General features: G+C 45.2%; 1 protein-coding gene across 2 annotated transcripts in view; it reads left to right on the forward strand.

Annotated features, from left to right (window-relative positions):
* Positions 1–6,658, forward strand: part of POLR3A (RNA polymerase III subunit A) — a 48,548-nt gene extending 41,890 nt beyond the window's left edge. Inside the window, exons 32-33 of one of the 2 annotated variants that reach the window (XR_005829803.1) lie at positions 541–811; positions 2,625–6,658. Coding sequence is in view for 1 of the 2 variants with exons in the window: in XM_040607690.1 (XP_040463624.1) it covers positions 541–575 (35 nt within the window). In the remaining variant the exon portion in view is untranslated. Of the gene's footprint in view, positions 1–540 lie in introns of both variants that reach the window. The other variant, XM_040607690.1, reaches the window with a different exon arrangement.
* The last annotated feature ends 8,498 nt before the right edge of the window (positions 6,659–15,156 follow it).

Below are 15,156 nucleotides of genomic sequence, written 5' to 3' on the forward strand. Positions count from 1 at the left end.
GTGCAGGGGGCAGCAGGGCCAGCTGCCAGGGCAGCCTGCCGTGGTACCCAGATCCCTGTCAGCGCTGCTGATGGCGTGGCTTTAAGGAAGCAGCAATTGGCTGCCAAAAATCATGTAGTTAGTTATAAATATCCCTATACTGATCTGTAGTGTTCTCCATGTTTTTTATCTGTTCTAAAACAAATGTAACCTTTTTTGTAATTGTCAGGCTTAGAAACTACTTGATAAGTTAGTGTTTATAAACTGACCTTGATTTACTTTATTTTTCCTCAGTGGCATCTACTGAAAATACTACTTTACTAAAACTTGCAAACAGTTTTGTCTTAATCTCAAGTAAATGGCAAAGCAGATAGATTGTCTGTATTCTTTCAAGGTTGGTAGTTTGGGATTTTTGTGGAGTGGGCAAAAAAAAACCCTTCCATCTCCACTGTTTCTGTCTAACAATAGGAGTAGCTGAATTATTATTTCTAAAAATGCTTCAGTAGATACTAAGGGATGGAGGGAGCTTCTCTATGTCTCTCTTTTGCCCTGAAAAACAAGCAAATGACACCCCACCTTTGGAGCACAGAAAATGACCTGCTCATCTGGTGACAACTCCAAGGAGCAGCCTGGAGACCTGGCCGTAGGTGGAAGGCTGCAGTAGCTGCTGACCACGCTGTTCGTAGCAAGGGAGCGGCTGAGCTCAGCGGTGGGGGCAACATCTCCTCAGCCGTGGGAGCAGGGTGGAATGCGAGCAGAGGTGGAAAAGGACAATGAAGAAATCAAATGGAGAAGCTAAGTAAAACTGCTTCCTGGGGCTCTTGCGGAAGGGGTAGGTATTGGCTGCGCGGTACGTTTCTGTGGCAGCTGTATGGATGCAGGATGCAGCTAGGAGCATTCAGGGAAGAGCACACGTCCAGGGGCTGCAGCCGTTGGTGGTGGAGCTGGGTCGGGTGCGCAGCGTCTGCTGCTGCTGCCTGCATGTCAGCTGGAGTGCTTTTTCAAGCCTGTGTATTCCTATTGTACAGTGTGTGTAGCCTACGTGATTTCGATAGAAGACTAGGTATAGACCTGACAGGATTGTAGTTTTCACCTGTGTGGTTTATGCTAATCAGCAATCTGTGACTGCTTAACCTGTATCCTTTGGCAAATTACTCTTCTCTCCCCATAGTATGGGAAGAGTATTTAAGGTGGAAGTATTATGCAGGCAAAAATTGTGGTTAAAATTAATTAGCAAACCAGTAAGCAGAGAGCAATTTTTTTTTTTTTTAAGACATGTCATTAAAAAAAAGTAATGAAGTACTTTATTATAGTATATTTATCGGGAAACTACTTTACACATCTCTCATCTGCAGAAAGGTAAGAAAACAGAAGCACATGCTGTATAGGTTTCCTGTTAAGAATATGGGAAGCTGGAAATAAATGTGCTGCTTTGGTCCATAACTTGAAGAGATTTAGTATGGAGGGCTATTCCTTTTTTTTTGTTTTATGCTTTTAAAATTAAAATAAAAAAAAGCAAGCAAATGAACGCTATATCATATAAATTAACTACAAGCAGGATAAAATTTGCTTTTTTCAGGACAAATACTCCTTAATGTCTGATCATTTGTTACAGTTTCTGTGTAAGCTGAAGGAACTATTGCAACAGGTAGTTCCTTAATTTTGTATCACTATGCTTGCAGACAGGGATGTCTTCAGAAACCCACAGCCAACAGGATGAAGATTTTCATAGTATCCGCATGTTTGCCTAAATTCTTCCATGCATGTCACTGACAGATGTTGTACCTTCAACATGGTTAGCTAAAGCTATGTACTTGGACCTAGAAAAGTCTGTCAGTCATTAAATACGTGGAAAAAGCATAAGAAAATATGAAAAATTGGGCTGTGGTTTTTAAATTATCCAAGAACAGAAAAACTAAAAGGGATCAAATGAGAAAATAGTTAATATTTTAATGCACAAATATTTGGCAGGTTATTTGGATGTGATTACAGCATTGATACCAATGCATAGCAAATTTATCTTGAGGAATAAATTCCAAAATCTCACAGGAAAACCTGAAAGGCTGAAATAAAACAAGCCCTTTGACTCTTGTGTGTCAGTGCTTGTGAAAATGAATTAAGGTTTCCTGTAACTAGTAAAACGAAAATTTTAAAACGTTCCTTCAAGTGAAGTTAGATCGTATCGTCATCTTCCACTAGAGAGCAGTGTTTTGTTTTGGGAGAAAAGGGGTTTGGGTAGCAATTCTTCATTTTTCTATTAAAAATGCTTTTTGCGGGCTGAAATGCAACTATGAGAAGGAAGGTTACCTGTTAATCTCCTTCCTCAAGCATATGCTTTTAAGGGAATTGATTTTCCTAAAGAAGCAAAGAGAATGCAGACATGGCTTTTCCCAGCTAAGGACTTGCTTATCTTCTGCCTTATCTGGCTTCAGAAAAAACAACCAAACAAAAAAAGTAGCTACAAAAAAATAATAATAAAAAAGCTTCTTACAGTAGAAGGCTGTAGTCATTCCTGAGTTAAGATAGCAAGTTGCTCCTGGCAAGCGGGAGAAGAGCGTAGCCGTAGCTGTACTGCGAGATGTCTCTTTTGTCACAGCATTTTGCACGCAGCAATGATTGTTACAATCTGCGTTCATTCTTCACAGAGAGACTGAAGTACGGCTCCAAGAGCTGCTCCCAAGCATGAAGTTCTGGCAGCTCGCTGGGTAGCAGCTCGCAATCTTCGGCTGCTGCTGAACCCCAAAGCAAGGCTGAACCCAAAACACTTGAAGGTGCTGCTGGGACATGCAGGAGACCAACGTTTAGGATGGACAATAATAGGAAGCAGGCGCTGTGTGTGTACGGACAGCTGAACACAGCCAGATTTATGAAAGATGACTTCCACTTTAATGTCTGAAAGGTACAGGGATGCCTGTAGCTGTGTTAGTTCCTACCATATGCGTAACAATTCCCATTTTGGGGGTTAGAACTTGCGTATTGACTGGCTGTGCTTAGGGATTCTGCTGGCCGTGAGCTGCTTTGAATCCTTCACCACCACAGTGTCTTCTAGTTACACATAAAGCCACTGTGTGCATCAGATGGTAAAAGGTGTTTCTTAATCCAAAGAGTCTGTCTCGTGAGTTCAAGCCTGTGAGATCAGGAGTAATTGCATGTTCCTTTTGGAAGCAATGATGGTGGGTGTGGTGGACGTTGCACAGGAATAGGGTGTTTTCTGCAGGTGTTGAGGAAAGCGAGCTGAAAAGGCAGGGAATGCAAAGGTAAGTAAGGGGGTATGGAAGCAGAATGGTGTGGAAGTTCATATCTCTTGGGTGGGGGTGGGGGGTGGTGGTACAGAAAGGTACCAGCTAGATAAAATGACTCACAGATGTTTGTAATCTCTACAGGGAGTCCCAGGGAAGTGATGGAAATAGCTGGAAAAATGGTGTGTATTCCTGAGAACTAAGATTTCATCACATGTACTGGAGTTTACTGTGACAACTGATAGTTCTATTTGTTCAACTATTTGTTCATTAATGACTATTAACAAGTGTCTGATAACCCTGAATTATTTCCTTCAGTTATTATATCTGGTGATAATATTCTTTCAACCAACTCTGCACAATTTTAGCTCCTTACCTGCGAGGCTAACCTACAGTTAACTGTAAAAATTGCTTTGTGTGTTGCGTTTTGGTACGGCCCACGTGGAAGATCATATCTGTAATTGGAAGGCAAGCAGGAATCTGTCTCTTAGTGTTGATACTTGCAGTTAGATCACAGCCATTCTGGGAAAATCTGTATGGGAGGTTTTTAATAATATGTAAGTCCTGCTACTGGACCAAGGTACAGAAATTGCATAATTAAATTCCTAGAAGGAAGGCTACATAAGCTATGGAGGTCAGATGGATAACTCACTACAGTTGGAAAAGGAAAGCTGTTCTCTACAGATTTTTTTTGTTGTTATGAAAGAAGACCGCTTGCAATGAACATCTGCCATCACAGCGCTGTGATCTTGTGGATTTCAAAGCTGGATAATGCTGAGGAGTTTAGTCCGTGGGTAAAAGAGGACGTACAGGTGCCTCTGTGACTGTGTTTTTAACAGTCCACAGAGAGCTGGGGTACCCCAAAGGATTTTGTACAAAATTCCCTTCTCGTCTGTGATTGCTGTATCGTCAGCTGGAGACGTTGTTGACCAGAAGTGAAGCTCTTTACAGAAGCAGCAGGTATCTGGGTTATTAACCACAGGCATTTTATTCTCCTCCTTTTGATAGTGGGTGTTGGTTGGGAATCTTTCAATACATATGGTAATTCTATCTGCATGCACCCCTTTGAAATGTTAAACTGTGCAGATTTTTAAAAGCAAAACAAAGAAAATGAATTGCCAAGAAACGCAAAAGCAACAGCGAGTCTGTTCCAGTAAATTTCAGGAGTCCCAGAAAATGCCAGTTAGGTGTGAGACTTAAGAATCATTTGGTGCAACTTATTATTCAGAATTTTGCTGGATTCTGAGAAGAATTGGTTAGCAGTGGGATGCGATTCATCCCTGTTTGAAACCCTGTGATACTATTTTCTCCTCTGTTACTTCACACAGGAGTTGCTTCTCAGAATCCCCCTTCCTACGGAACGAAGCCCTTCAGCCTGAGCAATACACAGTCACAGGTCGCGGATTCTTCAACTCGGGCTGATTCACAGCATCGCTGTTGTCACTCAAGGGCAGCCCGCAGCTTACAAGGATGGCCTTGGCCGTATCACGGTGCAGGCCTGCAGCACCCGCAGTGGTGCTTGCCGCGCTGCCGCAGGGCACACGAGCAGGGGATCTTTCCTGCACGCGCTGGAAGGAAGGGTGCACCTAGCTACTCCCCGCTCACCCCGGCACTTCTGCAGTCCAACCCCGCTGCAGTGTTTGCTGTATGTGTAGGTGTCTTCACAAACCCACTCGACAGCTCATTCCCTTTCCCATATGCCATTCTTCCACATTGCTGGCTCATGCACGTGTTTTCCAGTTACATTAGTGGCTTCCTTTAAAATTCCATTTCTAAGATGACACTTAGGTCTTCTGACTTTACAAAATGCACAGCACTGGCATGTTTCCCCTCTACATTTCTTTCTTTATTCTTGTCCTTGTTTCTCACACAGAATCCTCCCTTCTGGGCCCGTGGTGACTGTCACTGCTGGTGACACTGCTGCCCCGCAGCAGGGCTGTGTCAACCAGTACCACTGGCTGGCTGCAGCTCAGCCAGGCAAGGTTACTGCGATCCTTTGCCTGCAGGAGGATTAAACCACTCAAGGAAAAAACGTCTCCTCAGCACATCTGGATGTGGAAATTTACTGCCATTGAAATTACTATTATGGTCAAATAAGTTTTTTTAAAAAAAATTACCTTATTATATAAGGGAATGTATCCATACTCTGAACTGAAAAGAAAGGCATCCCTGCTTCATGTGGCTCTTTGTCAGCATTGAAAACCGTATTCAGCTGTTTAATTCTCCATTTACTTTTCCCTTTAGCCTGCTTCTGGTCCTTCCCACTTACCAGACACCAATGTTGTTTCGCTTGCTTGTGCTTGTGTGTATTCTGTTGAGAATAAAAATAAGGAGAAGCGGGGATCAGCCCAGCAGCTTGGTAGTAGTTGGCACATATAGAAACAATTAACTGTTGCTGCCGCACACTTGTATGACCTGGGGAAATCTTTAGGCTGGCTGTAGGTTAGATTCCGACTGTTGAAGAGTGTTAATAGTGTCTCTTCAGCAACATGGTTGTGAGAAGAGATGCTAGAATCGTCAGGGTGAGTGAAGGGACTCCGCTCGTGAAAACTTCCATGTGACACAGAACACCTGGTCAATGGCACGTACTTGTCTTCCTAGGTTTTTATTGCCAGGATGTGTGGATTAAACAATGCGATCAGCATCTGCCATGTATAGTTCTTACTATTCTTTCATCTTCCAAAGAAAGCGGAAAAAGGCTGGAAGTTGCTCTTGCAGTCAGCTGCGGGACAGACACTGACTCCGGCGGGGAAAGGAGAGGGCAGCGAAGCTCTTCGCTGCCGTTAATACTCTTAGAGGGGGAGGGTGGCAGCTCTGAAGATGAGTGAAGGGAAAAAAATTCTAACAGTACAAATAGCCCACGGTAAAAAGGATAATACTTGGCTTGCCTTGCTGATGAAGTGTATATATCCTTCATGGACTATCCCTAGCAGACTTGGAGACTTCTTAGTTCAGTTATTCTTTTACACAGTTTTTTTATTACCAAATTGGGGCTTCATTCAAGTCCCCTGGAAACCCATTAGAGATCTCTAACTCGGCCGAACTGGATGAGCTTTGATATATGAATTATATTAAATATTTCTATCCATCAAACTCCCACCAGTTAATGCATCTTTTTAAGTTTCAAGCAATCGCATGACACTTCTCTAAACATCATTGCTGACTTGATCCAGAAAGAATCATGTTAACCAAAATCCTTTTTAAGGCTTCCATGCTGCTCAGGATTTTGTCTCAGATGTTTCTGCTTTTTCTGGGCACGCTCAGGATGTTTGTTTCCATTTTGTGTCGAGGTGGGGATTTTCTGTTTGGTTTGGGAGTTGGTTTTTTGTTTGCTGATCAGTTCTGACAAATCTTGTCGTTCTTAATAATTTAAGTTCTAAATAACTTTTATGGCATTTTCCTATTAAAAAAAAAAAAAAAAAAAGACTCCTCATCTTGAACTGTTGCATGTTTCATTTTTTACATTTGTGTTACGAGGGGGAAAAAATATGGATGTGTCGGAGATTTGTAGCTCAGTTTAAACTGGATGACCAAACCTTGTGGAAGCTGGTAATGCAGCTGCCACTGTGCCAAGCTGAGACATTATTTCATTCTGGAAGTCTCTGCTGGCTTTCCCATCCCTGCCAAGGCATGTAGGCTGGCGCACAGACTGTATTCCTCTTGCCTTCTAAATTGGAGAGTAGCTTCGGAGTTACTTCATTTCACGTTAGCTACTGTTTTCAGAACTGGTTTTAGTTAAGTCCAGTATTTTTGTCATGTTAAACACTCCTCGGTCTTCAGTTGCAACCTGGCCCATAAATGTGCTCTGCCTGAGTACAGCAAGTCGTGCAAGGGTTCCTCTTTGACTTTATTCTCACTCTAATCTCAGTCTTGTGTTTAGCTCCTACAAAAATAATTTCTCCCTCCAGTCAAGGAATATCCTGCAACGTTAAAAGTAAAAATCTCTTCTCAAATCGGAAGCATATGGCATTTATGCAGTATTTATGTAAACAGAAATCAACAAACAGCAGTTCACGTCTTAGCTACGGGTCTGACACATGGGCTCTGCTTGAAGACCGGCATATTTTTCACTCTCCTGACCATCTACATTTGCCTGGTTTTCACAAAGTTTCGTACACAAGTAATGAAAGTACCCTAGGAATGCTTCTCCTATATCATAAAACAGATTAATTCCGAATGCTAGAGCATTTCATTATGAAGCAATACTAATTCCCTCCAGCTGGATGCTCCCCACAATCCCACTCATCTGCTTCCATGCATGATAAGCTTTTGGAGTCCAACCAAATCTGAGTACTGGTCTATTCTCACACACAGTTCAGCTGGGTACTGGGTTTTTTTCAGGAGCTGGGCAGCCCCTTCTGTCCCTCCACCCTTAGCTTAAGTACTGCAAAACGTACGAGAGGTGTGACAAGCTCTTCAGGCATGTGGGGAAAGACGGGTGTTGTGGGGTATCTAGAGAAACTCGGAGAGCCCCAGTTGCATGTGTACCTGTCTCCTTTTCCTTTGGGCTTGGACTAGAGCCTGCCCTGGAGCTTTCTCAGGGACTGTCGGCTTATATTTAGCATCAGGAGCCTTTTTCTTCAAGTCCAGCTGTCCCACGATTAAAGCACTGCCCCGTGCTCACCGTCTGTAAAAGCGGGCATTTTTGCGTGTCTCAGACAGTTGTCCCCTGTGGCTCTGCATGTTTCTGCCCTGAAGTCTTTCTAAAGCTCTGTTTTGTCATTACTGCCTGCTAGGCACGATCAGATTTTTTTTTGCTCTTCCTATACCCGCCAGGCTGATGTCTGAGAGGAATGGTAGTCTATCAAAACAAATTCCCTTCTTTCTGGCTGCTTTTTTTTTTTTTTTTTTTTTTTTTTAGCATACTACATTTTTTAACGGTAAAACGAATTGTGTGTGTTTTGGTAGATAATGAGCAAGGCATCTGAACCAAAGCCCTTTCAAATCAATGTCACCTGCAAAGAGTCTTGGATTAATCCCTAGGTCCTTTCATTGACTTGGAGACCCTCAAAACCTTTGCTTGTAACTGAGATGTATTCAGCTCTTCAAGTGTTGCACGTCAGTAAGATGGGAAGCCACTTGCTATTAAAAGTTCCTATGTAATTCTAAGCAGATCTGAGGCTTCAAGTATGAAATGGAACGTAAGAAAATACCTTTCCTTCTTCGAGAGCCTTTAGATTCAAATCCAGTTGGTAAAATGCTCGCTGCTGATGGAAGAACAAGGAAGGTGGTGAAACTATGCCAAGGTTTCCTCTGGAGCACTTGCTATTCCATTTGTCCACCTCCTTGAACTGCAGTTTGGGTTTTCCTCTTACCAGCTTGTTCATAGAAGTTATCCAAGGATGCTGAGGGCACCCATTTGCTTTTATCTCCCCATTCATGCCAAAAGAAGTAAAAGCAACTGGTCGGTATAAATAAGTCTTTCTTGGCTTGACTTGAAAACTGACCTAGAAACCAACCCAACAACAAACTGCAAGCAAGAGCTTTTAAAGGGGCTGTTTAACATCTGCTGGCTTGCAGAAGTTAACCACATCACAAGTCAGCCCAGTCTCCCAAAGAAAATGAAATCACCCCCTGGTTCTGCTCTAATCAGACGGGTGCTTGGGATGTATTTGCAGGGCGCCTTCCCTGCGGAAGCTGAAATTCTTACAGCCCCGTAGGCACCGGTAACGTGCCCCTGCAGGATCGCCGCTTTTCCTTTGCTGCCTGTTTTTAGAAGCAGATGTCTGGAAAACAGAAGTGATTGTGTGTGTTCACAGCTCCAGGAGGAGCGAATTTCCCTCCCCTTTTCTTCCCCCTGCCCTTGCCCACCCACCCACTCTTCCCACCGGGTATCCTGCCCTAGAGGAAGGCATTTTCATCCTCTTTTAACTGGCAAATCTTTAGTTGCTTAAGTAAAACAATCTTTTTAATTTGGTTTTTTTTTCAGCAGCCCCTGGAAATCTAAAACCTTCAGCAGACAGGGTGTTCTCTTTCTCTTGAAGCTGACTGGAATAACTGTCTGATCTTCTTCATTTTAATTTGCCCAGAGAGGGAATGGGCCAAAATAATTACTATCTGAAAACTGCCTAGTGCTGTGCAAGAGGAAATGACTGATAGGTTTTAAGGCTGCAGGAGGAAAAAAAAAATAGGGAATATAATTATCTGGTCTGCTTTCCTTCACGCTGTATGTCATAGAAGCTCACTTAAGAAAGAGCTAAACCATTTCCTGGAGTTCACGATTGCACGTTTTTAGGAAGATAAATGATCCTTGTGCTTCTGTGAGAGGGTGACAGCAGCTCCCTTGGTCTGCAGCTCCAGCACCAGTGCTGAGGATCTCAGGATTTATGGGCATAACCCATTCCTGGAGGCGATACTGCCAGGTGAAATATTTTTTCCTAGGCAATAGTGAGACTGCTCACGTTATGTTTGGGGTTTGGTATGGTTTGGGTTTTTTTTTCCTTTTTATGTGTAAATGAGATCTTCTGATCTGCTGCCCCATTAAACCAGCACCTTCCTATCCTGAAAATGCTAATTAATTGTCTATGGGTTACATCCACCTGAAAAACTAAGCTTCTATTGAGAACTGCTTAGCTGCTAGTGTTTCATATAACATCTATTACAAAATTTCTGTGGTGTTTAACATGTATCTAGACAGCTCTAATCTTAACTTAATGAGCTTAACTTAACTTGCATTTTTCATATACCTGTCTTGGCGATTGTATTCTTTCGCGGGATCCACACAGTGTTGCCAGCTTCCATTAATTTACTGTAAATCTCAGTATTTTTCTCTAGACTCTTAATTGCTTGAATCCCATGATTATGTGAGAAGCTTAGCTTTCATTGCAAAACTGTTTCTACCATACATGGCTGCCAACGATGCTTGAAGACCTGTATCCTAAGGGCTCCAAAAACCAAAAATCAAATAAAATGTCTCCCATTATTTTTTTTTAAATAAAATAAAAAAAACCCTCCCAATCCTAAAGAAAATCCTCTACTTTTGGCCATTGGGATTTCTGACTGGTTCTGATTGCTGACGTTGAGGAGGGGATTGGTAAAAGTACAGCAAGCAGAGCTGCTGCTGTGGCTCAGGCAGCAGTAAGCAGGTGGGTACGGAGGAGGAGGAATTATTTGCAAAAGAGTGGCAGGTATTTTTTGCACAGACTGTTGTCCTACTAAAAGAGTTATTAAAGTGAGTATAAGAAAGTTTCTTTGGGGTGTTTCTAAAGGCTGTCCTGTCAGAAAATACCAAGCTAACATAGTTCAATAGCATCACTCAGTGTGTGGATGACCGATGCAGAATACAAATCTCATCACCTGATGGCTTTTGGGAACAAAGATTTTGCAAGACAGAACAGTTGCTGGGTGCAACTTGCCATTGCAGGTGCAACGTATTTTACTATCTTCCCAAAATCCATCTTGAAAGCAGGTAGGCTTTTCCTTTCTGTTGCTTTTTACTTTTTTATATATTTTTTTTCCCCTTTCTCCTTCCTTTTTCCTCTGCTCTCCTCTTTCCTGCTTGATTGTCACAACGCTCAAAGTCGTCTTGGTTTCAGTCTGAAGCTCTCTGACCTGTATGGAAGATAGACTTGTACGGGAAGAACTATATGCTGGATTATGTGAATTTGAATCTCTTTTTAGTTTCTAATGCAAACGTATGACACAACATTGTATTTAAGGGAATGTGCTGAGGTTGCAAACACAAGCATGATGGTTATTGCATAATAAAAAAAGGTGTAATGGCAATTACGGGAACAAAATCTTCAAAATCTTCTTGTACTGGAGGCTGAATCCTGCTCTTGATTCTGTTCTTAATCTTTTTTTTTTTTTTTTTTTTTTGGTACTGTAGTTCATATTGTGGAATTTGCTGGGATTTCATATACTGCAGAGTTCTGAGGACTTTTAACAGAAACAGTCTTCATACTGTGGCTTGCTGAAACCTAATGCTTGTGCTGCGGATGATCCTGTCCTCCCAGCAGAAAATTCTGCAAGACAAGGACTTGAAAGTACTTGGCTGCCCCCATCTTAAATCTTCAGAGGGAGGTTTTTCAGAGGCAGATGTACCAAGCAAATACCCAACTTGATTTTTCAAATTCCAGTTTCTGCTTTTGAAAATCATTCCCAAGGTCTTGCTACTTTCTTAAGCTTTGGATGCTTTATCTGCATTTGAAAGGTTCCATTTCTGCATGGAACACTAGTGTTTCTCCTTTTCTTTCTGAAAAGAAGATACAAAATGGCATAAAAATAACCCTGATTTCTGCCTCCATGTCCCTGTCTTGTCCCTTAAATGTGCTTCCCAGACTGCACAGGCTAGCCTAATATGCTCTCTCAGAAACCCAGTGTTTTTTCTAATGCCCAAAAACATACATCCTCAGTAGCCTAGTTTCCAAATCTTAGTATAAAAGATTTGGGAAGCTTCTCCAAAGCTCAGAAAAATCTACTGATCTTCCCCACCCCCACCCACCCTGATAATTTGTCAGGTTGTGGTTCGAATCCAATTTTACGTAAGCACTCGTGACATCCTATGTCAAAGCTCCAATTTAATTACATTTTTAAAAATCCTTCCTTTTATTTGGTTTAAAGAAAAAACAAAAAATCCCACATGCCTGCCTTTTGGTACTCTGATAAACACCCGGTTGATTCTTGCATAGTCTGTGCAAGTTGTAGACTTCAATTCATTTCAGGGATCTGTCTTTTATTAACTTAGATTTTAATTCTGAAAATTTATTCCACAGATATATTCTTTTTTCTGAAAACTTGGTGGGGGAACCAAAGGGTTTGCCTATTTATTTATTTTTCTTTTGGAGATAGGGAGGAAGGAATTAATTGAACATTGGGTTTGCTGCTTATTTTGGCAGTAGGATTGTAGATTCCAGGGTCCTGTGATGATCTGAATTTTGGCCACTACCTAAACTTCTGGCAAAATAATTTTGCATACGTTTCATGGTTTGAGTCCTCAAAGATGGCATATATGCCTAAGCTTTATGAAGGCTTTCTGTGCACTTGCTTGGGAAGGTCTATACTGAGCCAGGCGACTGAGGTAGCAGCAAGGTCCCTCTCTTATACGGGCAACTGCCAGCCGGCTGGACCCATGAAAGAGAGGAATTTGTCTGAATTTATCGGAGAGCAAAGAGGACTTGCCATTTGCAAGAAAAATGGAGTCTAAGAGACTGCATTGCCAGAAAGAAAGGAACCCAACACGACAGGGATTTACCTCCTACCTGGCGCGATCTGAGCAATGGCATTGGGAGATGCAGGTCTGCAAGCAAAAGGCGAGGCAGGCATCGCAGGATGAGGAGACTGACACTTTGTTTGGAAGAGAAGGCAAAGGACTAAGACACACATTTGGGAAAGGCAGGAGTAAATGGAGTCCAGAGCAAACACTTGCCAAGGCACACCTCCCTCTAGACTTTGGAATGGGACTCAAGATACCCGAGCTGTGCCCTGCCCGAACTATGTCAGCCCTGCGTTACTGCAGGCTCGGGTGCAGGGCGCCTATCGGAGCGCTGAGGCAGGCAGGGGACAGAAACCAAGACTGTTCTTTATTATTTCAAGTAGCAGAGGACTGTCACATAGCTCTCAAGTACAGCTCTCCTCATAATGCCTCATAATGAAATTTGGTTCTTTTCTTCTTTACCTTTTCTTTGTTTCCTTTTCTTGACAGGAAACCATCTAAGCCTAAAACACGCGATAAAAACATACCGTTAAAGGACTGCTGAGACGACAAAGCCTTAACAACTGGGAAATGCTTGAACAATTTGTGCCATCTTTGTTCAGTCTCCCCATGAATTTGCCTTTCAGTTGCCCAATGACTCGCCCGACGTTCCGTTGCAGGCACGGAAGGGGACTGACCGCCTTGTCACGGGCTGAGCGTGGTGGCTGCGATGGCTGTGCACCAGGTGACACAAGGCAGGTTGCGCTTCTCACTGGTAGTTTTTCACTGTGGTCTATTTCTATTTTGTTTTGCTGAGTGAAAGACAACAATTAATGCATACCGGTGTTAACCAATATTTCTGGAATGTACGATCACTTTACTTGGCTAAACTTTGCCCAACTTACTGGAGAGAAATAGGCAGCTTTTCTGATAAATTTAAATGGACTAGAAAGACCACAGGTTGCAGGAATTTACATTAGTCACTAGCCAACAAAGCTAATCTCTGTGTATTTTGTCTAGTAAAGGCAGTTGCTAAGAAAACCACGGATGCAAATTAGAAGAAATGAATCTACAAGAGCATAAGTAACAATGGCCCAAACGTGAAAAAACTTGTTTCAAAATTATGCCGTACTTTCAAGTATTTTTTTAAATAATGACTTTTAAGGTTGAGGAAAAATCCCTAAGTCCCTTTATTCTGTGTCTGCCTCCACTAATAGCAGCAGAATGCATACGATGATTATGCACGTAACCCCAGGCTGTTTTCACATCTGAGAGACATCACCGTCCTTGTCTGTTCAGCTATGTAACGTGACTTGAAACTCAGTTTGGCACTCCAGTTCTCCAAATGGGTGTGTTAACAGAAAATTTTGGGGAACAATTGCTTCCCCTTGTGCACTAAACAAAGCACACAAGTGTTCGGGCAGGAGGCATTCAGGTACTGGGTGTATGTAGTGGGGTTAATACAATATCTGTGGCGCTCTTTCTGTGTCATTACAGCCACCATTGTTTTTGCGGGGTATCAGAAACACACCGGCAAGCCTTTTCATAAAAAAGCATGAATTGAAGCTTGTAATGGCTGGTGGCCGTGCTGCCGCCCGCTCCCTGCCAGAGCCAGGCACCGCTGGGCGCAGCGATCCTGGGGGGCTGCTTCGGACAGAAAAGTTGTGATTCTCCCTTTTTCTTGCTAAACAAAACATGGGTGCTCGATTGGTACATCACCCGCTCTCTGGTGACTCATGGAACGCCGATGAAACGGCTTTCGGGGGTCCGATGAGCCAGCAGCTGCTACTCACGTGTGGCTCCTTGGTTTGCGAACTCGCCTTTCCGTGCATTCTCACGGCCCGAGCCCCAGCTGCCTGTTACGACCGGGATGTTTTGTTTTTCCCGGCTCAGGGTGCATCGAGGGCTGAGGCTGCTGCCCGCCCGGGTGCCCGGCAGCAGGCGGCGCCCCCCGTGGGGCCCGCAGTCCCGGGGGAGCCCGCCCGCCCCGCCGCCGCGGAGCCTTTGTCTCCCCGCCGAGCCGCCCCGGGGCCGGCTGCCGCGGCTCCCCGGCGGGAGGTGGGCACGGCTCCCGCAGGCCGGCCCGCGGCGGGAGGGCGGGCAGGGCCCTGCCCCAGCGGCCCGCCTCGGGGGGCGGCGGGGAGCCCCTGACTGACGGCCGGGAGGCGGGAGGCGGCCGGGCCGGGCCGGGGGAGAGGCAACGGCGGGGCGGCCAGGAGCGGAGCGGGCGGGCGGGCAATGCGCTGCCGCAGCGGCGGCTCGGCGCAGGCGGCAGCTTGTGCAACCAACATGGCTGCGTGCGCCCGCGGATCGCGAGGAGGCGCCTGGCGCTGAGGCCGCCCGCCCGCCGCCCGCGGCCTGCAGCGGCGGCGAAGTTCTGCGGGCTGCCCCGCGGGGGGGCAGCGGGGCGGGGGAGGCGGCGGCCGCCCTGCCCGCGCCTCTGGCTCCCGGCGAGAGGAGGAGGAGGAGGAGGAGGAGAAGTTGTTTCGCCGCCCGGGGGGCGCGGAAAGGCGGCGGGAGGAGGAAGAGGAGCAGCAGCCCCTGGCGGCGGCTCTCCCCGGCAGCCTGAGGGGGAGCGCGGCGGCGGCTCCCGGCTCGGAGGAGGCGCAGGCGAAGCCGCCCTCGGCCCAGCTCCTGCCCCAGCTCCGCGCCTCTTCCCCGGGACGAAGTTCGGCCGGGGGCCGCTGCAGAAGCGCCGGCTGCCGGAGGAGGGCGGCCGGCTGCGCCCCGCCTCGGCCCCGCGCCTCCCCGGGGGGCGGCGGTGGCGGAGCGGCGGGGCCGGGGGGCGGCGGCGCAGCGCGGCCC

Source organism: Falco naumanni, chromosome 9 (genome assembly GCF_017639655.2).
Source record: "Falco naumanni isolate bFalNau1 chromosome 9, bFalNau1.pat, whole genome shotgun sequence".
NCBI classification, from domain to species: domain Eukaryota; kingdom Metazoa; phylum Chordata; class Aves; order Falconiformes; family Falconidae; genus Falco; species Falco naumanni.